Genomic DNA, 26,328 nt, shown 5'->3' with positions numbered 1-26,328 from the left:
GACTAGAACTGTACAAAGTTTAAATGAACCGTCTTTGTGAAGCAGTGAGTTTCCCATAACTGGAAAGGTTTAAGACACTCTTACACGATGCTTGCCATCTCAGAACTGTGGTTAAATGGATGTGTGCACCATTCAAATGGTTTCTTAGATCACTTCTGAGATGTTGCACTGTTTTACGCCATCATTGCACAGAAGTCTGTGTTGGACTTCTTGAAAAATAGTCTCACTTGACTTGCAAAGAAAAACAGCTTACAGTATATCTAGGAGAATCTAAAGAAAACATGCATCCTGCAAAGGAGAGCCCTGGGTATCTTCATGTGGCCAGTTTGTCTGTAATAGGCCCACAGAAGTGACTCTGCTGGACAGAAGCCACGTCTAATTCTGTGGCCATTACAGCTCTTAACACATGGGGATTGCTCCACAGAGATCTGTAAATATAATTTAATGATGTCTCCGTGTAATCCAGATTGCCAAATCTTTCCGCAGCCTTACTCTTGGGCAGAGAATGTATGTGTCAACACAATTATGTACTTTGAAATATCTGCCGCACTGTTAGGATCTCTTAGAACAACAGTGAGTACTGTTTCCTAGAAATCCAGGTGGGTGGGCTAACGGAGAAATAAGGTAAGGCTTAAAAAGTCAGAGAGTCATCATTGTTTTTCATTTCTTAACCAAATTGCTTTCATAATATAGCAAATTGAGAGGGTTGGTTTTTTGTTTTGTTTTGTTTTGTTTAGATTTCCGAATTAATGAGTTTGACATGTCTACTACATTTTAGTTAGGGAGCCCCAGGAGATGGTTCTGGGCTCCATTCCTCTACCAGAGGAACACACTTTGCAACTCTCAAGCCAATTCCTTGACCAATTTGGCAGCACAACTGGCCAGGCTTGCAGGTAGTAGAACGAGTCCTCTCAGCAAAATGTTCATTTTTATGGTGTTGGCTTTCACCTAATTATCAGCGGGAGGCAATACCACTTGGTCAAGTTCGCCTCTAACCTACATCAAAGGCACGGAGCTTAATGTGGCTGAGTGCGGAATAATCCAACAACGTCCGAGGCTTTGGGTTGTAGGCAAGGACAAGTAGGCTGTGCATTTTAGCTCTAGCTCTAAGTTAAGAGTAGATTAAGCAGCATCCTGAGATGGACCCATCCCCCATCGTCTTTGATGCAGTTGGAGAGGACATGCAAGGTGGAGAGAATTAGAGCTTGGACACGGCCAAATTGGGGGCAGGAGTTGAGTAAGGAGGTTACCTGACATTTAACCTCAATGGGTTTGATGACCACGGAAACCAGATTTACAAGAAAATAAATAGCCGCCAGGTTATTGAGAACCTTACTATTTATTAAATTTCTCTTTCCAGTAAAGAATGTTCATTTTATTTTTAATAAATAGAGAATAGGGGTCCCCGGGTGGCTCAGTTAGCTAAGTGTCTGACTCTGGATTTCAGCTCAGTCTTGAGTTCAAGTCCTACTTAAAAAAAAAAAAAAAAAGGAAAATAGGGCACCTGGGTGGCTCAGTCGGTTAAGTGCCCAATTCTCAGTTTCAGCTCAGGTCATGGTCTCCCTTTCGTGGGATCAAGCCCTGCATTGGGCTCTGTGCTCAGTGTGGAATCTGTTGGAGATTCTCTCTCTCCCTCTCCCTGACCTTCCCCCTACTGTGTTTTCTTTCTCTAAATAATATATGTGTGTGTATATTACATACATGTGTACAAATATGCATGTATTTTATATATATATATATATATATATATATATATATATATATACACACACACACCCCTAATAAAAAACTGAAGAGATTTTGATTTTTTTAAATTTCAAATTCCAGAACCACCTGGAAAAGTCTCAAGACACACCTAGGTCCCTATATTTATAGAGTCCACTTAGTTAAGCTGCAAAAGGCAGCTAAAACACAAGCAAACCACCCAATAAAAATTAAATGCTACTGCAAAAGTCATTGGGGGGAATCTCAAGGTATATCACTGCCTTGCATAGTTTCAAAAACTTCAAAGACAAGTATGTGCATGACTTTGTTTTGGAATCCTTCTGCTTCCTCATCCTGCCCTTAACATTCCCTAATGGATATACTCCAAATACGTTCCTATCGGAATACCAGCTACACTCCAGAAGTCCTGTGTGTCTACGCATCAGCCTCTCCCTTCTCCACAAATTTACAGAATCAACACGAAGCAGATATGGAAATAGAAATAAAAAGGGGAAAGGGCAAGACAATGAGGTTCGTATAGGAAAATAAATACCATAAAATAAATAAAAGTAGTTCTGAGTTTCCAAGCGACCAAAGAATATGCAAATATGATCATTTATAATACCTCTCTATTCACAAAACTCAAGTCAGGGGGAAAAAGCCTGAATTTCCTGGATACTGACAATCTGACCTAAGCACAGCTTCATGTTCTCAAAAGCACATCAATAACATGAAACCCCCATGCTCACCGCTCCCCAGGGGAGGTCCGGGGGCTCACTGGTGCTGGCCTCTGGTGAGTGAAACACACAGTAGGCCCTGAGCATCTACAGGAAACTTACCAGCTCTTGTTACACCGAAGGACAGAAACCCAGTGGCATCGATGTGGAAATTTAAAGTGGTACTAGAGATTTTTCCTATTTTACTAGGATTCCTGATTCAGATCAATGAAAAAATTTGGAAAGTCCCACATCAAAAGGTTTGTCCTCTGGCTACCAGCATTAGGTAGGACACTATCATACGACACCATCACGTTATGGTGTTATTATGTTATGACACCATCGTAACACAGCAGCATACTCACAGTCCTTGGGAGGACCAGCAGTCGGTGCAAGAAAATAAGACTATGGAAATTTGAGACTGTGGAATTTCAAAATCATAGGCCTACAGAACCGGAACATTCCTCAGTCTGTGCTGATTATCCGGACATCGACAGGGAATCTTTAATAATTTTTTTTTAAGATTTTATTTATTTATCAGAGAGAGAGGGAGAGCAAGCACAGGCAGACAGAATGGCAGGCAGAGGCAGAAGCAGGCTCCCTGCTGAGCAAGGAGCCCGATGTGGGACTCGATCCCAGGACGCTGGGATCATGACCCAAGCCGAAGGCAGCTGCTCAACCAACTGAGCCACCCAGGCGTCCCTCGACAGGGAATCTTAATCATTCATCTTGGGGAGATTTAATAACAGCACACATCTCCACCCACTCAGAAGCCGACCACAGGAACCAAGGTAATTCAGAGGGCATCTGTGGTGCCCGGGGTCGGAATAGCCCCCAAACCTCCTGCTTTATTTTATCCCGCACTGGCATACTGCATTAGCTTTGTAAATTTCTCTCAAACTTTACTTCAAGTTCTAGAAAGTACCTCATAGATACACTCATTCCACAAGAATATTTACTGACTGAAGTTTCCCAGCTTGTTTTTACAGTTTCCTATCCTTAACATAAGAGGATGTGCTAAGTTGTATGACAAGGAAAGATCATGAAGATTTCAGGTAAAGGTCCCTTATGGCAAACAAATCGATAGCTTACAAAAGCCCTTAAACTGAGCCAAGCGCTGTGCTAAGCTTGTTATATGTAGCATCTCAGTGAACCCTCACAACCACCCTAAGAACTAAATGCATTTATTAGGCCCTGTTTTTGCAGGTAACAATATGGGAACAGAGAAGGCACTGACCTAAGGCCGGCCCACTAAGGAATAAAACCCACACAGCAAACACAGGCAGTGGCCCTCCAGCAACCCTTGGCACAACCAGAATCCAGCACGATGCGGTCGCCAACAGAAGGGAATTCCAGGGGAACAAGAATGGTGTCACAGCCCTCTATGTAAGTAATACCACATTTTTTTTTAAGATTTCATTTATTTATTTGACAGAGAGAGACACAGTGAGGGGGGAACAGAAGTATGGGAGTGGGAGAGGGAGAAGCAGGTTTCCCGCTGAGCAGGAAGCCTGATGTGGGGCTCGAACCCAGGACCCTGAGATCATGACCTGAGCCAAAGGCAGACGCTTAACAACTGAGCCACCCAGAAGCCCCACAATATTCATTTTTTACTGTTGCCTTAACAAATTGCTACAGACTTAGCAGCTTAAAGCCATAGGTCGGAAGTCTGACATGGGTCTCACTGGGCTCAAACCAAGGTATTGGCAGAAGCCCTTTGCTTGCTGGAAGCCAAGGGGAGGATCTGTTTCTTTGCTCCTTCGAGTGGGCAGAATTCAGTTTCTTGAGGTCGCAGAGCTGGTGTCCCCATCTCCTTGCTGGCTTTCGGCTGAGGGCCCGGGCCACTGCAGCCTTTGGCCTGAGGCTCCTTCCTCCATTTTCACGGCTGGCCACCGCGGGCTGAGTCCCTCCCGCACTCTGAACCTGCCTCTTCTTCCACGACATCTCCCTGCCTCTGTGGCCTCCCTCTTCGGTCTGGGACTCATCATCTGGACAATCTCCCTCGTGGAAGGTCAGCTTCTCGGGAATCTTTATTCCCTTCTGCCACGTAAGGGAACGACATATCCGTAGGCTAACCTCAAGGGGCAAATGCTATGCAGGCCAGAATCCCACCTACCAGACACCAGCACGGGCGGTGATCACATCTCTAACCCGTCTCTCATACCCATGGTTGTCCGGAGTTTTGTGTACAGACGTAATGAGGTTTTGTGAACTGTGCACTGTGAATAAAGATTCTTAGGAGCAGGTCCTCAGGCAATGGATTAGGGGAGTAGGAAGAAAGGCAGGTCTCCTGCTTGAAGCGACACAGGCTAATTCCCAGCCCCAGAAGAGGTCACATCTCTTTCACGCTACCCGTTACAGGGGTGGGCTGGCCAACAGAATGGAGACAGACGAGGCGGGAAACCAGGCTGAATTTCAATCTGGTCAGTCCAGTTGGGCTGAGGGGCCGTGAGCAAGGCGAGTTCACCGCTCCCCGGTCTCCCCGAGCCAATTAGTTTCAAAAATGGAAACATTCTCTGCAGCTTGACCACAATTCTAAGCTCACAAACTGCTGTTTTTCATTGTAAGGAGACAGGAGGGAAGGAGTTCCAGGAAGACCAGGTTAAGTCTATTTAAATGTCTATTTAAATCCACGCGTTTCAGATTTTAGTTACTGGAAGCACCACATTTTCCACAAGTTATAATCTCTTAGGTGCTATTCACGAACTTGTCCCCTAATTTCCCTTCTTCATTAAGCATTCTAAACTTAACTGGAGGAAGGAAAAAATGCGGACTACTTTTAAAATCTCAAAAAGCCCCTCTGACGTTGCCGATACAGATTAAATGGGGGGAGGGGGAGGGGGTTTACCCAGGCAACTGCGACAATGTCCCAGCCGGTCTCCCCACTTCCAGCCTCTTCCACACGCTGCCGGAAAGACCTTCCCAAGCACACAGCAGCCATTCCAGAGCCGTGCTGCAAATTTGTAAATAGCCCCTCACTGCCTACGGAACAAAGTCCAAACTCCTCAGAATTGCTTCAGGAGTCCTCACGGTCAGGTCTAAACTTACTTATTCAACCCCCTTCCCCACCGAGTCCTCTACCACCTCCAGGCCGACTTGACCTTGGATGCGGCACCTCAGACCTCGCTGCACCCAGGACCCCGCCGCCATTGCCCTCAAAGCTTCCTCAGGCAGGAAGGCCTGTGCCTTCCTCATCCACCAGCAGGAAGCCAACTCTTTTGTCTACACTCGCAGCCTGAATGTCATGACCCCCCATAAGTTAATCACATCTTCCTTGGTACACCCATTCATATTCTGCTTTTAGCTCTATCCCAGACACCAGCATAAGCAGTTTGGGGTCAGGGTTAGGTGTGCATACATCTGCCTCCTTCTCTGGAGGCAGCAAGTGCACCTCTCCGTTTCCCTACCAGAGTCAGTGCTCAGCCCGGCGCCTTCGAAGAACTCTGTAAACACACCGCACCACCAAACGACATCTGTCCCTTCTACACTGAAGACACTCCCTGAGTTGAAGGAACTCTTTCGTCAGCACAGGTTACCAGGGCCCCAGCTTCCATTTGGTCAGAGGCACAGTGTCACTGTATCTTCCAGAATTCAAAAGGAGGTGACAACAATACCTGTATACTTTTGTCATCGTGTGCTATATGGGATCCTTTTAAGAAGTAGATCTTTTTTGCATTCTGTGGGCGGTATACAGTCCCTGTAAAATCTTTCAGTTCTTCTGCTTGAACTTTTTCACAAAATGTTGGCACAAGTTAAAAGAGGAACTGCAACTAGGAATTGGCTTCCTCAGAAAAGGTGTAGAAGCAGATCGAAATCTTTGCCGAAATCAACATGGAAGAGCCCAAGAATTCGGTGTGGGAACTGTATGGGAAAAGCACTTATGGTAAGAATTTAGTGTAACACACTTGCTGCTTGGTAGGAAGAAGCACGTACCATAGCTGACCTTCAAGGATCATGGAAATGAATCCCTCATCCCAGAGAAAGGGTCTGGCGACATCTTTTATTTCAATAGTGGTCACAGGGCTATCCCAGTTGTCTCTGTGCTTTTAGTGATGCAAGGTGGCACTTCAGGAGAATTTTTGATTCTGAGTTTGGCTTCCTATGAGCCAGGCCTTGAGCACCAGAAGGGTCACAAAAATATAATACCCAATGAGATAGACAGATCAAGTGAATGAGAATGAGTTGGCATTTCTACTATCCTGAATACAGGTAGGAGAAAAAAAAAAAAAAAGTCAAAGGGATGACCCCTTTGTTTCAGAAAAGGGTATCTTCTATCATTGCACACCGAGAGAAAACAAGTTAGATGAGGTATTACAAACAGAAGATGAATTATGACTCCAATAACAGCTAGCCACATGGGAAAAAGTGAGAGGGCAGATGGTACAATAGCCAAAATGCCTTAATCTTATAAGTCCTGAATAACACAACATTACACACTATTACTTATTTCTAAATGGAGCCAAGAAAAAAAATAAATAAACCCTCAAGATACAGAAACAATCCAGGCAACCGTGGAGAGATGAATGGTAAAAGGAATGTGATATACGGAGGAGGGTATTATTCAGCCTTAAAAAAGGAAACCCAGGCACACCCTAGATGAACCTGGAGGGCGTCATGCTCAGGGAAAGGAGTCAGATACAGAAAGACAAATGATACACGACACCTCTTCTATGTGGAATCTAAAACAGCCAGACTCAGGAGAGTGGAAGGATGGGTCATTGGGTGATGGGCACTGGGTGTTACACGCAACGGATACCTTACTGGACACTACATCTGAAACTAATGATGCACGTATTGGAAGTTGGCTAATTGAACTCAAATAAAAATAAAATTGTCAGACTCAAGCCAAGAGGTGAGTGGTGGTTGCACAGGCTTGGCGGGGGGGTGGGCAGGAAAATGGACGATGTTGGTCAAAGGGTACAAATTTTGTGACGCATGGTAAGTTCTAGAGATGAATGGATAGCATAGGGACTACAGTTAATACTGGGCTGTGTACCTGAAACGTGCTAGGAGGGTAGATCTCAAGTGTTGTTACCACACACTGCCCCCCCTCGCCACACACACACACACACACACACACCCCCCACACACACACAGAAAATGGCTGCAATAGAACATGACGGATATGTTCGTTAGCTTGACGGTGGTGATCATTTCACAATTACTCATGTCAAATCACCATGATTTGAAACCTTAAATACATACAATTTCTGTTTGTCAATATTACTTTAGTAAAGCTGAGAAAAATAAAAACTGCCTAGCTAGGTGGGAGTCGGGTAAAGGAAGTACATTTATATAGTAGGTACTTCTTGTACGTACATACTCTATAGTAGGTACTTCTTGTACATTTATACATATCTTACAATTATAAAATATACAAGCTCATGGCTTACAAAGAGGAACCTGAAGTTATCTCACATTCCTCTTGGCTACTCTCTTGTAGTTCATCAAATCAAACAGTGCAGAACAGGATCTGCCATGTTTACGACCTGTTATCAACTCTGTCCCTCTCCCTCCAGCTAATACATCACCTCTCATCCTAAGGCTAATCTAGATCCTGGAAATGAAAGTGTTTATGTCTTGCATACTCTTGTAGGGAGAGCAAAAATTTAGGGGGGATGAGGTAGGGGAGGAGTTTCCTGTTCTAGGACCTACCTGTCTCATTACCCATAATTTAAGTACTGAGGAGCTGTTTAATTTTAAACAACTTTTATAACAGTCTATAAAAACAGAAACATCTCATCGTGCATGTGCTGACTCTGATTTGACATTTTTTCCAGCCTATTTGGACATCCTTGTGCGCACTTAGACAGTCTCCCAGGATCGGCGGCTCGGAGTTGAATTCTGCCTGATTCCTTTCACCAATGCTTTGGAAATACAGCGAGGCAAAAATGCATGTCTGTTTGGGCAGCCAACCAAGAGACCACCCTCTCCCTGGCAAGACCTCTCTGGTCCTGGGCAGGGGTATCTCAACCCTGCCCATGGCTTTGATCTGTCTTTGGGTTTTAAATGCTCCCTGTTGCCTCGTGGGGAGCTAAGTGAGTTTGCTTCAATAGACATTATGTCACCCGCTCAGCCCTTACGTAAACAGAATGTCTAACACCTTCGCGATGTAATCCGAGCCATCGAGCCTGGAGCAGAGGCTGACAAGATAAGTATTTTGTGTGGGCACCTGCGGGAATCGTGCCTCCTTGCATGCAAGCCTTCTGCATGGCACAACCAGGAAATTTACATTTAGACTCGACAGCAATTCTCCCTGACTCCTTGTAATACTTACTAAAGTAGTAATGACATCAGATAGAGGGAAAAGAATATTTCTTCTTCCCGGGGGCTTTTTTTTTTTTTTTTCTAAACTATCTAGAAAATCACAGAACATAAACCCTGAAGGGAGAAGGCAAAGTAAGATCCCTTTTTAGAACCACTTTTGTGAATGGAAGAGTTAGAGAGCGTTTCTCGTATCTGCACAGTGTTTCACAGTGTGTAATGCTCTCACTCAAATGTTTGATGTTATCAGGGATGAGAGAAAGAAAAAAGACATGCATATGCTGATTTGGTTTTGGACCAACTGACCCACGTTGACCCAGTGAGCGTGTATTCCGGATAAGTGAAGGTTAAGGCGGCATGTTAGATACCTGGGAGTGGAAGGTGTCCAGGTAAATAAAATATTACACAATAAAGAATCAGAGAAGTTGGTGCTGAAGGTGATTTGCTCCAATCTGAGCCAGTCCTGGAATCTGAGGTTCCTAAGTCCTTCCTATAAGCCACACGGACTTCATCTGCAAACACGCACTTGACGTTAGCAAGCTGCTCTGTGGCGATCGGCACAAAGGAAGGCTCCGAGAGTCATGGCATGTGGCTCAGCCATGTCAGAAAGGCCACCGTGATGAGAAGGCATTCGAACCGGGGCTGGAAGGACAGAGCAGAGAATGGGGAAATGGGCAGTTGTACAGTATACATATTAAAAATCCGGAGAAAGGGCGCCTGGGTGGCTCAGTGGGTTCAAGCCTCTGCCTTCAAGCCTCTGCTCAGCAGGGAGCCTGCTTCCCTTCTTCTCTCTCTGCTGGCCTCTCTGCCTACTTGTGATCTCTGTCAAATAAATAAATAAAATCTTAAAAAAAAAAAATCCGGAGAAAAAGGCCAGGTGGAGGAGGAAATCGCACAGCAGTTGGTTAGCTTAAGGGAAGATGAGTGCAGGAGGTAAAGCTGGAGGGCCTGGGAATCCGAGAGGCGTCCGGGCTTTATCCAGCACGCAGTGAGGATCCAGAGACAAGAATCCTGAGCACAGAGGATCCAGAGAACAGAAAGCCGAGCTACGGACTGAAGAGCCGGCAGAGATGCAAGGGTGGGTTAGTCACCGAGGAGACGGCACAGAAGTCTAGGTCAACAGCACAGTGACCTTGCGCAGGCAACTAGGGGGATGTACAGAGAAAACCGCTGGGGCTGAGATGGGAGCAGGAACAGCAAGCCTGGTGACCGGCTGGATGTGGAGGAGGGTGGCTGGAGATGAAGCCCGCACCCCAGTGCCTAGCTCCCCGGTTAGCAGACCCTGCTGGATTTCCACACCAGGTGCTGGGAGTCAGCAGGGTCCAAGAAGCTGCTCCCTAGAAACAGGATGGATCTGGGACACCCAGGTGGCTCAGTCGGTTAAGTGTTTTCCTTCGGCTCAGGTCAGGATCCCAGGGTTCTGGTATTGAGCCCCATATCTGGCTCCCTGTGCTTCTTCCTCTCCCTCTGCTATCCCCCCTGCTTGTCCAACCACTCTCTCTCAAACAAATAAAATCTTAAAAAGAAGAAGAAGAAGAAGAAAAAGAAGAAGAAGAGGAGGAGGAGAGAGAAACGCACTAGGTCCACGCTGATCCACCAGCTGTCACCAGCCCACGACAAGTACAGAAGTGGAGCCTGTTCAGGTCAACAGCAATTTGATTACTTCATACCCACAGAATCCAATAACTGAAAACTGAGGTTTGATTCGTATGAATTTGGGTGTACTTTTTTTTTTTTTTTTAAGATTTTATTTATTTGTCAGAGAGAGTGAGCACAGGCAGACAGAATAGCAGGCAGAGGCAGAGGAAGAAGCAGGCTCCCCGCTGAGCAAGGAGTCCGATGTGGGACTCGATCCCAGGACACCGGGATCATGACCTGAGCCAAAGGCAGCTGCTCAACCAACTGAGCCACCCAGGCATCCCTTGGGTGTACTTTTTAATTTCGCTTCTCTAATAACTCATTTTTGGTGAATTTTACAAAAGCATAGGTCTGCAGAAATTAAAAACAAACAAAACTAAAACTGGTTCTTGTGAAAAGACAGCTTGAGAAGCATGGCACCAAACAGCTCCCGAGCCACGTCATGCCTAGACCACAGGGCGCAGGAAGAGAAGGGAGCACATGCATAGGTGCTCGACGCGGACAGACCTCCCTGGGGCTGGCCCTCTAAAGACACCAGCTACTGGGCTCCCCAGCACCATGGCCCGCTCAAACGCCAGGCCACGGTCTCTGTGGAGGGGCACTTTTAAGCCAGGCACCTGCCTGTCATCGTGCCCTGTGGCCACATGTGGTCTGCTGAGTCCTGTGCCTGGGTGTGCTCCCACACCCTCACACCCCGTCCCCGCCCCCCCGTGTGCTGCTCTGCGTGCCACATGCCTTCCCTTCTCAATCTTTTGCTGCTTTTCAGGAAATGTCCCCAAACGCAGCAGGCGTCTGCAGGACAGAAAACGAACCAAGAGAGAGAAAGCTGCATTACAGAAAGCAGAGAGAATTTTTTCACCTTTTGGCTGTATAGTCCTTTAAAAGGGGGGGGGGAGGTCTCAAAGTGACAAAGCCTTGTGAAGAGCAGGATGAAGCCCTGGGACAGCAGACTGACAGGGACAGAAGTCAAGGGGAAAGGAGAAAGTGGGTGGAAAGGCCAGGGCAGCTTCCCCTGGTCCCAAGTTAGGGCGTGGTGAGGCGACTTCACAAAGCTGTTCCATTTCGTGTTCCATTTCATGACTGGCGCTATTAGGAACGTCAGTACAGCTCTCAGGAACTTTCTCCAGATTTTCCCTATCTTACCATCTAGGAGTTTACAGCTATAAAATTCTCGGTTTTTGCCTTGTTGAGATAATAGGATAATAAGTGACATTAGTCATTCTTCCAGGCAAAGGCCATAAAGAAATGCAATACTTATGTTTTCTTGCAAAAAAAAAAAAAATGCAGTTTCTACTAAAGCTTACAGAACACTTGGAGAAGGATGAGCATGGGGAAAAAGTTGGGGCTAAACTGTAGTCTACTTTCATAAACTTCTTGGACTTGTGCCCTACCTAAATTGCCAGAATTTGAAACAGAAACGCAGGAAAGCATCTTTGTGATGTTTCCCAGAAGGATCAGATCTTTTAACTTGAGTATTTAGAAACAAGATGCCGCTCGGATCACTACCAACCCAAAAGCACCCCTACATGCTGGCTCTCAAAATTAGGAAAGATAATTCACCTATTTTTACTATTATCTCCTAAAATAAATATGGGAGGTGAGATACAGGATACAAGCCGATCGCAGCTGCAGAGAGCAAGCTCAACCCCAGGAAGGCTTGGCCCTATGGTTCTCGGTTCCAAGATAACCATTCACAAACATCTTCAGCAAATTCCTTTCTTAAGGATGCTCAAGGCTTGTAGAAGGAATGCATGAAGACCGACATCATCCATGAAAAAGGGGAATTTTCACTGACGTTCCTTTGTGTTAGGATGATTGCATTCCCTGCAGTAATTGTTTAAAAGGCTAGCTCAGGGTAGTATGTTCACTATCTGGACTGTGGGGATGGTTTCATAGGTGCAGGTCTATGTCAAGGGTCATCAAATTGTACACTTGAAATGAACTGCTTATTCTGTCGATTATACCTCAAGAAAGCAGTTTAAGAAAATAAAGAAGCAATGGGCGCCTGGGTGGCTCAGTGGGTTAAAGCCTCTGCCTTCGGCTCAGGTCATGGTCTCAAGGTCCTGGGATCTAGCCCTGCATCAGGCTCTCTGTTTGGCAGAGAGCCTGCTCCCCCCCGCCCCTCTCTGCCTACTTGCGATCTCTGTCTGTCAAATCAATAAATAAAATCTTTAAAAAAAAAAAAGAAAGAAAGAAAGAAAAAGAATCAAAAAAAAAAAAAAAAGAAGAAGAAGAAGAAGAAAGAAAAATAAAAGAAAAGAAAAGGATCACTCTGAGAAACACACCAGGGGATACCCCCAGCACCGAGTTCTGAGAGTCTCTTGTTCAGCATTTCTCTGCAGGCCACTGAATTAAGAGGTCATAGCAGTCAAAGAGTCCAAGCAGGGAAAGCAAAATCCCTGTGGGTGTTTACAGCAGAGGGAACGTTAGGCAGGGAACTGGTGGTGTAAACAGCCGTGACGGAGCCAAGCAGCCAAACAGGTTATGCGGAGACCCATGGACTGGCAGGCGAAGGAAGCCATTTCTAGCCTCAGGAAGGAGAGCCCATGGGAGTCCCAGCGGCAGGTGGGCTACGGCAGCCCAACCAGAGAGAGCGGGCGCACAGCAGAGCAAATTGCAGCAAGAAAGGCAGCTGCCTGGTGTCCCACCCAAGCTCCACCGAGATGACCAGGGGAAGTGTCAAGTGTGGACCTGGGGGCAGAAGCACCTGAGGCAGACATAAAAAAGCGGTTACAGAGCCAAAGTAAATTCAAAACCAACTCTCTTAAAGCAAATCAGCAGACTTCCTCACTGCTGGGGCTTGACACTCTGAAAGACTTGTAAGTCTCTGAGGGGAGGAGGATCTAAATGATCTTCTCCATGATCCTCTTCTGCAGAACGTTTTGGAAAAGTAGTGTTCCATGAAACACTATTTGGAAAAAGCTGATCTGGCCAATGGGCTCGCATTTTACAAATAAGGAAAGATATTTTACAAATAAGGAAAGAGACCACGAAATTCGCTTAAGTGGCTTGACCAAGATCTCTTAAGAGGGGATGGGACTAAGGCTGGAGCACAAACTCGAGCTTCCTAAATCTTGATCATGCACCCTTTCCTGAATTCTATATGGAATTGGTCATAAGCACTTTCTAGCACCATCAAGAAAACGAGCAACTTAACCATTCTAGTGGCCAAGGAGTCATTCTGGTGGTGCAAACCCACTGGAGACCATGGAGATGGCACACAGTCTGTTGCATCAGGTCAATGGCCAACCAAAGGCACCAACACTGTGAGACAAGAAAAGATGGGAAAGAGGAAGTAAATGCAGGGGAGTGGCTAAATTTACTAATGGGAAGAAAAGGAAGAAGCAAAAGAGAAGGAAGGAAACCAACCTCCACTGGGGACCACCTACATCCCCGAAGCCATGCCTGAGTCCACATCTTGTAATGAGGACAAAGGGTGCACGCCTAACAACAGGGGTCAAACACCCTCTATTAAGCAAATGAAATAACTAAGGAGCCTGATTTGTGACAACAGTTCCCAAAGCCGGTGTGAGGGGATTCCATACTCCACAGACACCATAAGAATGCAAAGGCCTGTTCTGTGGCCCCCTGGGAGAAATGGAACTCTCTAAAGGTCTTTGGCTGAAGCACTTATGACCTCTTCACTATCACCTACCCTGAGTCTTAGTCCTACCTTGTGGTATGATTTTACTAGGGCTCAAGCGTGCGTCCATCTTACCAGCGGGTGACTTAGACCACAGCACATCCCAAGGCAGAAATTACGCGCTCAAGCTAAATTTCTCAAGCCGACTGATACCGCCATAGCCCCAAGATCTCCCCTCTTTTTGAGAGGTTTCATTGTGGGGGTGACAGATGCGGGGGGTGCTGGCGGGGATTTAGATAGAATTCAGTGAGAAAACACTCCACTAAAATGGAGACTTGCAGGAAGAGAACTGAGGAGAATTTATGAGTGTGTCACCCGTACAATGCCTGTCAAAAAAAAGTTGGGGGGGGGGGGGTTGGGGAGAAAAGAAAATGGCCACAAGTTCCCCAAACACCTCAAATGAATTGCTATTTGTTCAATGGCAATCTTTTGGCGTTATCATGTTATTTGCTTATTTACCATTAATCTGGGTAGCCCTATCTCCTAGAAAAACCCTTCAAAGCAAATAAGCCTAATCTATATATCAAATAAGCCTAATCTATATACCCAGACCTCTGGGTGGATGGAGTCTCTATTTAGCATTAATCTGATCTAAACAGTCTCTCCTGAGGAAACCTTGTAATTTCCCCCTATCCTGTCTCTAGGGCCAGTAAAACACATTTTTGTGAGCTTCTTGATCCAAAGGCGCACTAAATTCTAGTAGGTTTTCAGAAAGGAAGGAAAACTATTTCATCCCTCTCCTAATTCCCCTCCCCCAAATTTCAATAATTTACAAGCACAGAATTCCTATAATTCTTGTTCATTCTTCAGGCTTCTTTGACCCCCCCAAATCCTGCCGAGCATGGATCAAACAGGGCCCAAGCCAGGCCCAGGGAGAAATTTAATCGCTCATATCTCTGCCTAAAGGATTGTCTAGGTACTATGGTGACAGACACCTCAATGAAAGTATGTGGAGGAAAAAAGATTTTTAAACTCCCAGACTTAAAAAAAAAAAAAAAAAAGTGGGGGAGGGACTTGTAATGGATTTGGGGTCAACGCACAGAAGCACAAAATCAGGTCTATAGAGTCCATTGAAATTATTTATATGCCGATGTGGTAAGACCACAGAAACAAAACAGTCTCCAACAAAGGCATTTTCTTTTTCTCCCCCACAAACTCTACCTGTTTTCAATTTTCATATCCCCATTGATTTTTCTGGTTATGTGTATAGCTTCTCCACAGAGGAGTTTTTGGGCAGTGAAAGGACTCTGTGTGATACTATAACGACAGATTTATGTCCTTAAACAGCAGTCCAAACCCAGGGAACACAGGACATCAAGAGTGAACTCTATGGTGAACAATGAACTCAGGTAATCAAGGTAGATTTTTCAAGTGTAACAAAGGTACCACTCAAATGTGGAATGTTGACAGCAACCGAGGCTATTGTCATGCGGGCGGAGAGTATAGGGGAAATCTCTCGAACTTCCATTCAATTATGCTATGGACCTAAAACTGCTCTTAAAAAAAAAAAAAATTACTTTTTTTAAATGCACAACCTCTGTTAACTTACTCTGACATGCAGGGGTTCAAATAAAATCTGGAATATAAAAATTTTTTTAAAAAGCCAAGTAAAACTCTTAGTCCCTGATTTTATACTTTATAAAGCTCTGTCTTCAGAATATTGAAATATAATTTATAGATTTGAAAGTGGGGAGAGAGAACAACTAGTCTCAGGGATTTAAGCAAGACCACTTATAAAAAAATCTTCCGACCTAATCAGCGCATAAAATAGCTCACACCCATCATAGAGTTAGTTCATGCTTTGCTAATACACAAATCAGAATTTTTTTGCCAGCCCATGTTCGCGTACAGGAAACCAACAAGACTGTAAACACAGGAACAACGATCAACACACACAGATGTCTAAGGCTAGAAGTCACATTCTGAACAAGGTGAAAAGGGTAAGCGGCAGGAGAGTCATAATAAGGATCAAGGCAGATATCAAAGTTCAGTGTGTAGAAGGCTCAGGGCTTGGCTCTGTCCTGGAGACACTGTTTTCTGCCTGCAGTCAAAGTCAAGTCCCGGAGCTCACCAACCCCACCCCCACGGAGCTCTCTGATGATGAGAAAACAATCTGAACATAAAATCAGCAATACACTGCAAGGACATTTCAGGTCCAGGACAATCCCAATCTACCCAGCAGGATCAGTCATCAAGGGCGTATGCCCAGGAAGCTGTCAGGAAGGCTCTCCCACTCGGAACCAGAACTTCACTCTGCAAAAATGTTTGAAGGGGAGTCTTCTATCCGGTCATCTGGGACTGGGTTAGAGATAACAAGACCGTGGGGACCCATCAAGGAATTACCTGATGTCATTTAGATATCCCTTCTATTCTGGACCCAATCATTATAATAATGGACAGGGGAAGGGCAGGAAGGGAATCCATGCCTGCCGACCTCAGTGGAACAATGCCACTCAAGGCAACCTGGTTTTCAACTCACTTTCAGAGCAGAGAACAATTCTTTGGGGTGCGCACTGCTTCTGCATGCCAAACAAGGGGATATTTATAGATAGGCACAGCTTTTTCTTTTCCAAAAGCAGAGTTCTAGGAGTGAATACTACCCACAAGGAGAAAACCCACAAAATTCCAAATCTGGGCTTCCCCACCTCTCGCCCAAGGCAGGGCTCTTGCAGGCTTTTGTAATTTCTCCTTAATTACCCACTCCTGCCTGACCAATGGCTCTGTGGCCCCATTCCTCTGATGCATGAGGACCTCTCTGTGGTTGTCCCTCAGCCTTAAGATATAACATCAATGAGGAGGAAATGGTCCTGAATAAATCAAACAAATTTAACTACAAACATAAATGATCAGACAATGTGCAAAAAGCCTTTAAAGTTCTAAATTCTATGATCTATGGACAATAAATTTAATAGGATTCCTAAAAATCCTATTAAGGATACTGAAACCCTGCTTTCAAACAGGGTGTCAGGGGCGCCTGGGTGGCTCAGTGGGTTAAAGCCTATGCCTTTGGCTCGGGTCATCATCCCAGGGTCTTGGGGTCAAGCCCCACATCAGGCTCTCTGCTCAGCAGGGAGCCTGCTTCCTCCTCTCTCTCTGCCTGCCTCTCTGCCTACTTGTGATCTCTCTCTGTCAAATAAATAAATAAAAAATCTTTTTTAAGAAGCTCATCTTTAAATAAATAAATAAATAAAATGGGGTTTCAGTGGCTTGGGCATGTTTTCCCAGAGAAAACAATGCTATGGAAGGGAGCTGTCCCCGGCCAGCTCCAGAGTCTAACTTTACACATAGAGGAATGATATAGTACATATTTATAGTGGGGAAAAAAAATAGAGAAAAGAATCTTTTTGGCTGAAGACTTTATTTACTTGAGAGAGAGAGATCACAAGCAGTGGGAGGGGTAGAGGGAAAAGCAGACCCCCCGCTGAGCAGGGGAACTCAAGGACCCCAGGATCATGACCTAAGCCGAAGGCAGACGCTTAACCAACGGAGCCACCCAAATGCCCAAGAATGTTATTGTCAAAATACTAGTAACTGAACAAAATATGCAGTCAACTTCAGTGAACCACAGTTTCTTATTTCTAATGCTCCCTGTGGAAGACGAGCAGGTACAACGGAGTTCTGAGAATTTCTGGTACTCCGAAAAACTTCATAAGGGTGATGATCCTGGCTCTTTAGTGAGCCTATAGATTTCATGACCGTGAGAATGCACGTGAGACCGTGAGAATGGTTTTCCTTCTCCTCGATATAATGGTCACCACTTGCCTATGTTCCAGGTATGACAGGAGCCATTTTCTGGCTTACCAGTTTCCAAAGGGCAAGAGTTGGAAGGGAACACGGCCAGCCAAGGTGTTAGAAAGTAAGGGTGTTACAAGAGGAGAGAATGCACTTGAATAAAAGCAGCGGAGCTGTCATAATGAAAAGAGAGAAAGGAGGAGGCATCAGCTTTTTCGTGAGGCACACTGTGCCCCACACTGGGTCCTGGGTGACACCCTGTGGCCAAGGCAGCCATGTTACCTGGCACTTGGTTGGGTTGGGCCATGGCCACAAGGAGGGTGGGGACAGAACGGTTAATGTGTAACAGCGGTTCGCCTACATGAGGACTCTCAATTGTTCATCTCTCAGGGAGTTGCTACATTGATTTCTCTTTTTACTTGGGTATTTCTGGAAGCTTCTAGTCAGGAACACAGTTGTCTGACTAAACTCCCTATTGCCTGCTTTCCTTCCCACCGCTGGAAGCGCCAAAGAATAGGAGGTGACTAAAATTCAAACAATTGGAGAGAGGGGGAAAGGCAGAACGAGGCTCACAACAGAAAACTGTACTGCCTTTATATGAAGGGGAAGAAAAGGATTCTCTGGACTAATTCATTTTCACCTACAGAACGGGAGGCAGAGAGCGAAGGACCGTTGTGAAAAATTAGAGAACGCTGGTGAATCGTCCAAGAAATTGTATGCTCTTTGTGATCCTTTTCTAACTCAGCTCCTTCAACAGAGGGGGAGCCAGGACAACAGAGCGATCATCTCTGAGAGTCTGCTAGCCACCTTTGACACCCAGCATGCATCCACTCATCCCTGGATTCAAGTAAAATATTACTTTGAAATCCAACATTTAAAGTCACTCAACTCTGAAAACAGCGAGGGCATATTGAGTAATATACTGAGTTCTGAACCTTGTTGTCCTGCTCCCCTTCCCCCGCTACAGATTTTTTTTTTTTCTATCAGTAAGAACCCTTCCTCCATGCTAATCAGAGGTAAGCTCTTAAGTAGAGGAACTAAGCATGATTCAGCACATTTAAAAAGGATTTATACCCATTCTTAGAAGGACAACCAGAGGAAACACCATCTCAAGTCTAAACAATGATATCTGCTTGCCCTTTGATCTGAGTTTAAGGACACTTTGTACAACTTTTTTTTGTTGTTGGAATACCACTGAATTTCACATTTACTACGCGAAATTTCTTTAAAACATTCACTGTTCCTTTGAACCACACTCTTGCAACAAATTCTCCAAATTATATTTGCTGTGAGTAGCCTGCAGGCAGGGATTTATTTTCTGCTAACAAAAATCTTCGTTAAGTAGAGGCAACCCCCATGAAAAATAGTACCACTGATCCCTATGTTTATGAGAAAAAGACAGTATAGTGTATCTGGTTACAAATACAAGTAGGGAAGATTCCATTTTTCTTCTAATTTATGTTTCCTAAGGGTAATTTTGTTCAGAAGATTTCCAGTATTTTTAGTACAATAAGTTTCTTGTTTCTTGTACTAATACATACTGATTCCCCTTTCTGAGCATATTTTGAGTTATTTCATTTTTACCCTAGCATCTAGAGATCAACACTTCATTAATTCAACCTAAATGAAGTCTGAAATGCAGAGATTTAAAGAAACCTTTGCACTACTCTCGAGGGTGATGCACATTAGAAATATACATATGGGTAACTAATTTAAAAACAGGTATATTAATAAAGTATTAGGGTATACATCAGACACCATTAACCAAAATGTCCTAAAGGTCTTCTCTTCAAATGTCTTTGACTTCACAGAAATCAGGTATGCCATTTCTAAGTGATCAGACTTTCCAGACTAGTGAAATATGAATTTTAAGTGAAGGATAGGTCTTTTTCATCAATTCAATCTTTATTACACATCTTTCCATGTGCTCAGTATGATATTAAGATGTAGGCTTCAATGGTGGATAAAGCCTGGTTGCCTTTTGAGGCTGCCACCCAAAGAGAGATGATAAGTGAGTAAGCAAATTTTAAAGAAAAAAAAAAAAATACACATTCTTTTTGTGATCTGTGCACCCAGGAAAAGCAGCAGCATTCTGTGATGGTAAAGAATGGGTAGGGACGGTCAAAAAGGCTTCTCTAAGCAGGCGAATTTTAAGACCTAAACGATATTTCAGGATACTTCTCCGAGATCCCCAAATTGGCCGGCCTGCTTATTAGACTGCCAAGACATTTGCAGCATTAGCAAACAAGTAGAAAATGGCATCTGGGGCCCCGACTGAATGCACCCCGCACACTAGCCTGTCAGCGCTAAGGAGGTTACACATGTCCAGCCTATTCACACAGAGAGTTTCGAACAGTCAACATCAACATCAAACAACCAGCATTTGGGATATGTGGGAGAAACTTAATTCTGTTGATTCTACTTCCTGAAATCAAGCTGAGAAGGCTCAGTGTGTTTCAGATGTATTTCATGAATAAATTATTCTCCCTTGGGTGTGTGTGTGTGGGGGGGGTTAAAACTATGTATCACATTCTCTTATACTTTCAGTTTATTTCTGTAACTACCAGGTGTAAATGTAGTTGAAAACATGTATCTTTCTGCAGGTTCTTTAATGAGTCAGGTAATACAGCCTGCTAACATGCCATGGAGGTGGAAATCAGCAGAATACTCCCAACATCCTAAGCAATTACTTTCTTCAAATGAACTGTCCTTAGGCTCAGAGCCATGATAATCAGATTTTATCACATTTTAGCCTCTCGTTCTGAAATCCTCTTTCCTACTGCTAAATGCATTAAGATTAAATAGAACTGTGGCACTGGCAGGTGGAATGGCTTGTGACTTGGATTCTACTTACCTGAAGGTTCCCCCCCTAACTGCCCATGTGGAGTCCGGGGCTGGACCTACAGACCGCGACAACGCACAGTCAGAAAGCCCAGCGCTATGACAGGAGGCGCTTGGGGCAGTTTCCCACCCAGGAATCTCTTCCAGTTCCACATCAGCCCGTCCCAGGCCTGAGCTGACATGCCTGTTGAATTCTCTTGGAAATTTTTCGGTGTTTATTTTTTGGACCTTGAAGTTTTCCCTTATGAGAAATGTAAGTTAGATCATCACCTTAACGGGATTAGTTGACAACCAGCTTCAAGCAGTGTGACTCAGAACCACTGTGTACCTGTAGACCCAAAAGGTCAGACAAGCAAGAAACAAGGAGAATGTAGAGGTCATTAAACACAGTAAATGTCACCATCCTTTACAAATTTTGCCTCAAGCCAACTCTAACAATTTCAAATACCACCGCAGGCAGTGGCTCCCGAACACTGGATCCACATGAGCAATCCTTACAACTATGGACACCTGCCTTCCAGCCCACACATTCTGGTGTAATTGATACAAGGTACGGTTACAACATCTGGGTTTTTAAAAGCCCCCCTCCCCCCGGAGGTGATTGTAATGTGCAGTAACCTTTGGGAGCTACTGACATAAGGAAGCATTGCTCCTGAACGCTTACTGGGATGATCTGATTTCTTGTCATGTATTTCTTGACCGTGGTGGCACATTAGAAAAACCAAAGACACTTAAAAGATGCCAGAGCCCACTCTCAAAGACTCTGACTTAATTGCTCCAGGGAGCAGCCCCAGTATCCTTTAGTTCTTTAAGTGTCCCCAGGTGATGCTAATGGACAGCCAAGGTCGGAACCGTGGACTAAGCCCAGGCACAGTTCTCTGGGAGACTAAATGATTCTCAGTGAAAGAGCCAGAAGGACCCTTTGTCCTCCACTTTGTCTACGTTGGGACTACCCCAAGAGCCAAGGCTGTCAGGAAACAGAGGAGGCGGATGGAATAGGTGGAATTCACTAAGCCAGAAGCAACAGAAAAGAGGAAGAGCCCTGGCCCTCTGCGCTGCCCCTCCCCTCCCCCAGGCAGACTGTATTGACAGCTATGAGAGTCCTTAGAATGCTTCCTGGAGGGGCCTCAACCTTGGATTTGGTTCCAATCAATGATGAAAATTCTTACCCATTGGAACTCCTGGCACTGTAGTAGCAAGACTGGCAGGCCTTGAGCCTCCGCTCTCTGTGAGATTCTGTTTCATGAATTTCCCAGGAGGCTTTCCGTACCAGTTGGATGCAATCGGACCTCCCTCTTGAGCACCCGCTCCTTCCTTCCCCCAAATCCCAGCAGAGTTGAGAATCATCCAATAGATGTATTTGTAAAGAACTCCCTGAACTATCTTACATAGTAATCATTCAAGCAAATAATGTCCAATGACAGACATCTTTGACGTGGCTTTGACAATTGTCTGGTAACCTACTTTGGGGCCTGGGCAGGGCCACACGTCTCACACGGGAAAGGAAGTCCGCGGAGACCCACCCCTGACGTGGCTACGGCAGGCGCCCCCATTTCTGCCCGCGAAGAACGTGTCCCCTACATCCCTTTGTCTACGCTAAGCTGAGTCAGTTTATGAATGAAGAGTAGCACAAATCAGAGGCACTGATCCTTTAAAAAAAAAAAAAAAAAAAAGTCTTGCCTACACCATTCTCATTTACAAATGAGAAAACTCGAGGGAAAAGGGCTATGTGACTCCGTCCGGGTTTGCCACAGAACATTTGTGGCAGAGCCCGATTTAGCCGCCCTTGAATTTCCATTCTGTTGCCTAGCAACCAGTTCAGACCAGCTCAGCGCCCAACCCCGGCCCCTAACCCGCACCCTTTCTCTGCCCGTGCAGCTCCGGCAGCAGTGATCGGGAGTTCAGCCTTTGGGGGCACCCGCCAAAGGCATGTGAACTAAGATCCTGGATGGGATACCCCTACTGTGCTGGGGATCTGGTCCCAAACCCACGCGAACCCCGTCTGGCATACCTTCCGAGGTTCTTTTGGCACCGTCCTCTGCAACCCTCCTCCCCCGATTCCATGGATACCACTTAACACAATCGCGTCAACTTTCCAAAGTTCTCAGTTGCTATCAGATTCCCTAAAAATCCCGTTGGGGGAACTGGCACTCAGAGCTTTAAGGGTGCAAAAGAAATCAGGAGGGGAAAGAGTGCTGAAGACTTCTCCTTCCCAGATGGCTACACTTGGGCGGGACTTTTCTGCTCAAACCGAGTTAACCTGGCCCCCGCATTACTGGAAAAAGCGCGGAGTACGCCCGGACGCCACAGTCCGAGAGCCCCACGGCCCGGCGCGCCCCATCCCGCCCGCGGCGTCCGGCAGCCCCAGCGCGCAGCCCGGCGGGAGGCGCGGGGAAGCGCACGTGCAGCCCACCCCGCCGCAGGTGGCGGGAGCGCAGCCTGCCCTGGTGTCTCCGCCGCGTCTGCCGCGCCCCGCGTGCCAGGGTCTCCTCCACCCTCTCGCCTCCCTCCCCGGGCCCGAGAGCCCGTTATGGGGAGAGTGTTTTCGCCACTACGCTACCCCAGATCCTTACCCAGGTTCACAAAGCTCATGACCATGTCCGCGTCGTTGAGGAAGGCGCTGTCCTGCGCGCTAGTCAGTGGGGACGCGCCGCCGCCCGGTCCCGCGGCCAGGAGGCTCTTGCCGTTGACCCGGGGCGGCGCGCCTGGGGGCGGCTGCCGTTGCTGGGACAAGCCTACCCCTCCGTGGGGCCCATGCTGCCGCCTCTCCTCCCCCGACGCCCAGTCTTCATCGTCGTCCGCGGCCAGGGCGTTGTACAGATCCAGCATGAAGAGGGGCGCAGACTTTAGCCGTCCGGGAGGGGGGTCCCCGCGAGGCTGCTGCTGAGGGAGCGCAGCGGGCTGCGGCTGCTGGAGGCCGTGCAGGGGTCGGGGCCGGTGGGGGAGCCCCAGCACCGAGAGGATCTCCTTCTGCATCTCGCGCTTCTCGTGCGTCTTGAGCCGCCGGTAGAGGAAGCCGGAGGAGGAGGACTGTGGCGGCGGCGGCGGCTGCTGCTCCGCGTGGCCCGGGCTCCCGCCGTCCCCCAGCAGCGCCCCCCCGCCGGCGGCGGCGGCGGCGGCGGGCAGGGGCGGCCGAAGCGGCGGGGGCCCGCAGCAACTGCACAGCAGCCCCCACCACCAGCACAGCCACTGCGCCCTCTGCCCCAGCATCCCCGCCCGGCCGGACTGGCCCCGCGGGCCCCGCGAGGCGTGGAGCGGCGGAGCGAGGCCGGAGCGCGGCCGCTGTGGCCCTTGGTGTGAGCAGCCCCCGCCACCTCTCGGCGGGCTCGCTTCCCTTTCCTGGCCCTCAGTCCTTATCTCTCATCGTCCTCTGGGGCGCCCCCAGTTGCCCAGGCTGGAGGAGAGGAGAGGGGGGAGATCACACGGAGAACCACTCGGAGAGGAGCCCCACACTCCGGCGCAGGTCTCGAGAGGCGCAAGGTCCAGGCCAGGTGCGTCCGAGTCCCGGCTGCGCTGCAGCCCGCGCCCTCGCCCCTGGGCGGGTCACGGCGCGGTCACTCCCGGGCCTCGCTGCCCGCGCACGTGCGTTGTCCCGCTCCCTCCCGGACCGCTGAGTGGGAGCCGGGGCGGCGGGGCGGCTCACCAGCTGGGGGAGATGCCCGGCATCATCCCCGCGCACGCCTCTCCTTGGCTCGCACAGCCGCCGAGAAGTTTACTCCGCCGTGGGGCCCAGGCTGAGGCGACAAGGCGTCCCGAGATGCCAGTCTTCTCCGCGAGGCTTAACTTCCTTTCCGCTCACAAACTCCGCGCCTCTCCGCCCTCGGGTACTGTCGCTGCCCCCCAGAATCTCCGCGCGCTGCTAGAACCCCCAAGGGGAGGCGGCAAGGATCTTGCTTTCCGTTTAGAGCTCTCCCGGCTGCCCCGCAAACACCGCTCGCAGACAGGACCGGAGGGAACAGGACCCGCGCGCGGAGCAGTGACCGCGGCAACCGCGCGGGAATTCGGAGTCTCCCGCCTCTCGGCGCTGCGCTCCCCGCAGCGGCCAACGTGGGCTTTCTGGTGCGCGTCTCGCTCAGGTACCGCACTCCAGCCCCCGAGAGTCCCTGCCCTCTTGGGTAACAGACAGCTTGGCAGCCAATGAAGAGGCAGCCCTCGCCTGCATTTAAATAGGCCCGCCCCCTTCTTTCACCCTCCCTCTCCAGGGAGGCGTGCCTCGGCCGCGCGTAGGTTTCAAGCACAGAGAATTCTTGGAGGCACCAAAAGTAGGCGCGAGGTAGCAAAGGCGAGGAGGTCATCGCTAGTAAAGACGATCTAATCAACACCCCAATGTAAGCCTGTCTCTTTTACAATCACGTAAAAGGCCCGAATTGATGATTTAACTAAATAAAAGCAAACGCAGTGCCACCTGTATTCACAGAGGAACAGCAGGAGTAGTTTCTAGTTCTTGGTGTCTCTTGACAGTTGTAATAGAGGCGGACTCGTGACTCTCAAAGGCAGCTGCGCGAAGCTGGGACACACCCTCCGAGAAGCTGCTCACAAACAGGCCACAAAGAGGGCCCAATGTAAACCCGAGCCGGCGTCCTGGGGATTTGGGGCCAAACACGTTGATTTATCTCTTCAGATCAGCTTTGGCTTGCCTTCTTAATCTAGCACCTTAAAGAAAAGGGGTAATTAGGTAATATAGTAGCCACCTGCTACTTACTTTTCTTGGAAATATTTCAGTGCATCTCCAGGCTTTCTGTTAACTTTTCATTTTAATGTGTTGAAATACAATAGAGCTTTCATGATGCTAGATAGATAAATTTTGGGGAGAGGTGGTATAGAAAATTCCTACTCAGGTAGCGGCTTGGCATGTTCCCATGTTCCACTAGGGGTGCCAAAAAGTTGCCGGCAGCATTAGACAAGATCAAGCATAGAAGACACAGTTTACCTGACAGGCACACTTCTCAGTCACAGAGAGGGACACCTCTACCCAGACACCACCACCATAAGCCATTCAGGATGCAAAGCCACCTGCTCTCATATTATCCAAGAATGCCCAGGAATCTACAGAGCCTACACACAAATTCACTTAAAATACTAGGATCTTTTACTTGGTGAAAAATGTGCGGGTTTGAAAATAAAACCTGCACTGGCCTTCTTAGTTCATAATCCAAGGCATTTCTGAGCCAGTCTGGAAAGATATAAACTGTGGGATTCATGGACTTATGAAATCATGGGGTTTCTGCTGATCAAAATCTGATAAGCATTTCTGTCTTATTTCAAAGGATCTATTTTTCACTGGGAAGGGTCTTCACCTCCCCGCCCCTTACCCACCCATTGGACTGCTCTTTCTGGCTCTCTCTCAGCTCAAACACAGTGATCCTTTAGTCTTTAATTCTACAGATTTAATTTCTTAACTCAGATTTACTTCTACGAGTAAAGTCTTTAGTCCTACAAAGGTCTGAAGCCGTGAACCTCGGGTAACATAGCTTCAGCAACACAGAAGATGGGTCTTGAGCAGGGATTCTTTCCTTGTGAAAAGAAAATATATCACTCTTGGTCTGGCATGCCAGGATCCTTAGAATTCAAAAGCCTCTATCACTTCTTTCTTCTCTATGGGACTTGTTTGGGCATAAAAAATCACTGCAGTACATAAAATCACAGCAGCCAAGAGTCTTGATCAAAAGACCTGAAATCTTTGCAAGTAAGTATATGTAGGCTTCCTACCAAGATCCTTCTCCCTTCGCAAACGCAGTCACACCTCCATCTTAAGACCTCTAGTGATATGATACAGACGCAGAGTAAAAG

General features: G+C 47.1%; 1 protein-coding gene across 1 annotated transcript in view; it reads right to left on the bottom strand.

The window, feature by feature from the left end:
• Positions 1-24,638, bottom strand: part of BMP6 (bone morphogenetic protein 6) — a 147,792-nt gene extending 123,154 nt beyond the window's left edge. Inside the window, exon 1 of the mRNA XM_059179214.1 lies at positions 23,112-24,638. Within this exon, the coding sequence (XP_059035197.1) occupies positions 23,112-23,748 (637 nt within the window). The 5' untranslated portion in view covers positions 23,749-24,638. The remainder of the gene's footprint in view (positions 1-23,111) is intronic.
• Positions 24,639-26,328: the final 1,690 nt, after the last annotated feature.

This window comes from Mustela lutreola, chromosome 6 (assembly GCF_030435805.1).
Source record: "Mustela lutreola isolate mMusLut2 chromosome 6, mMusLut2.pri, whole genome shotgun sequence".
NCBI classification, from domain to species: Eukaryota; Metazoa; Chordata; class Mammalia; order Carnivora; family Mustelidae; genus Mustela; species Mustela lutreola.
Note: the sequence above shows the minus strand (reverse complement) of the source record. Positions and strands in the feature narration are given on the sequence as shown.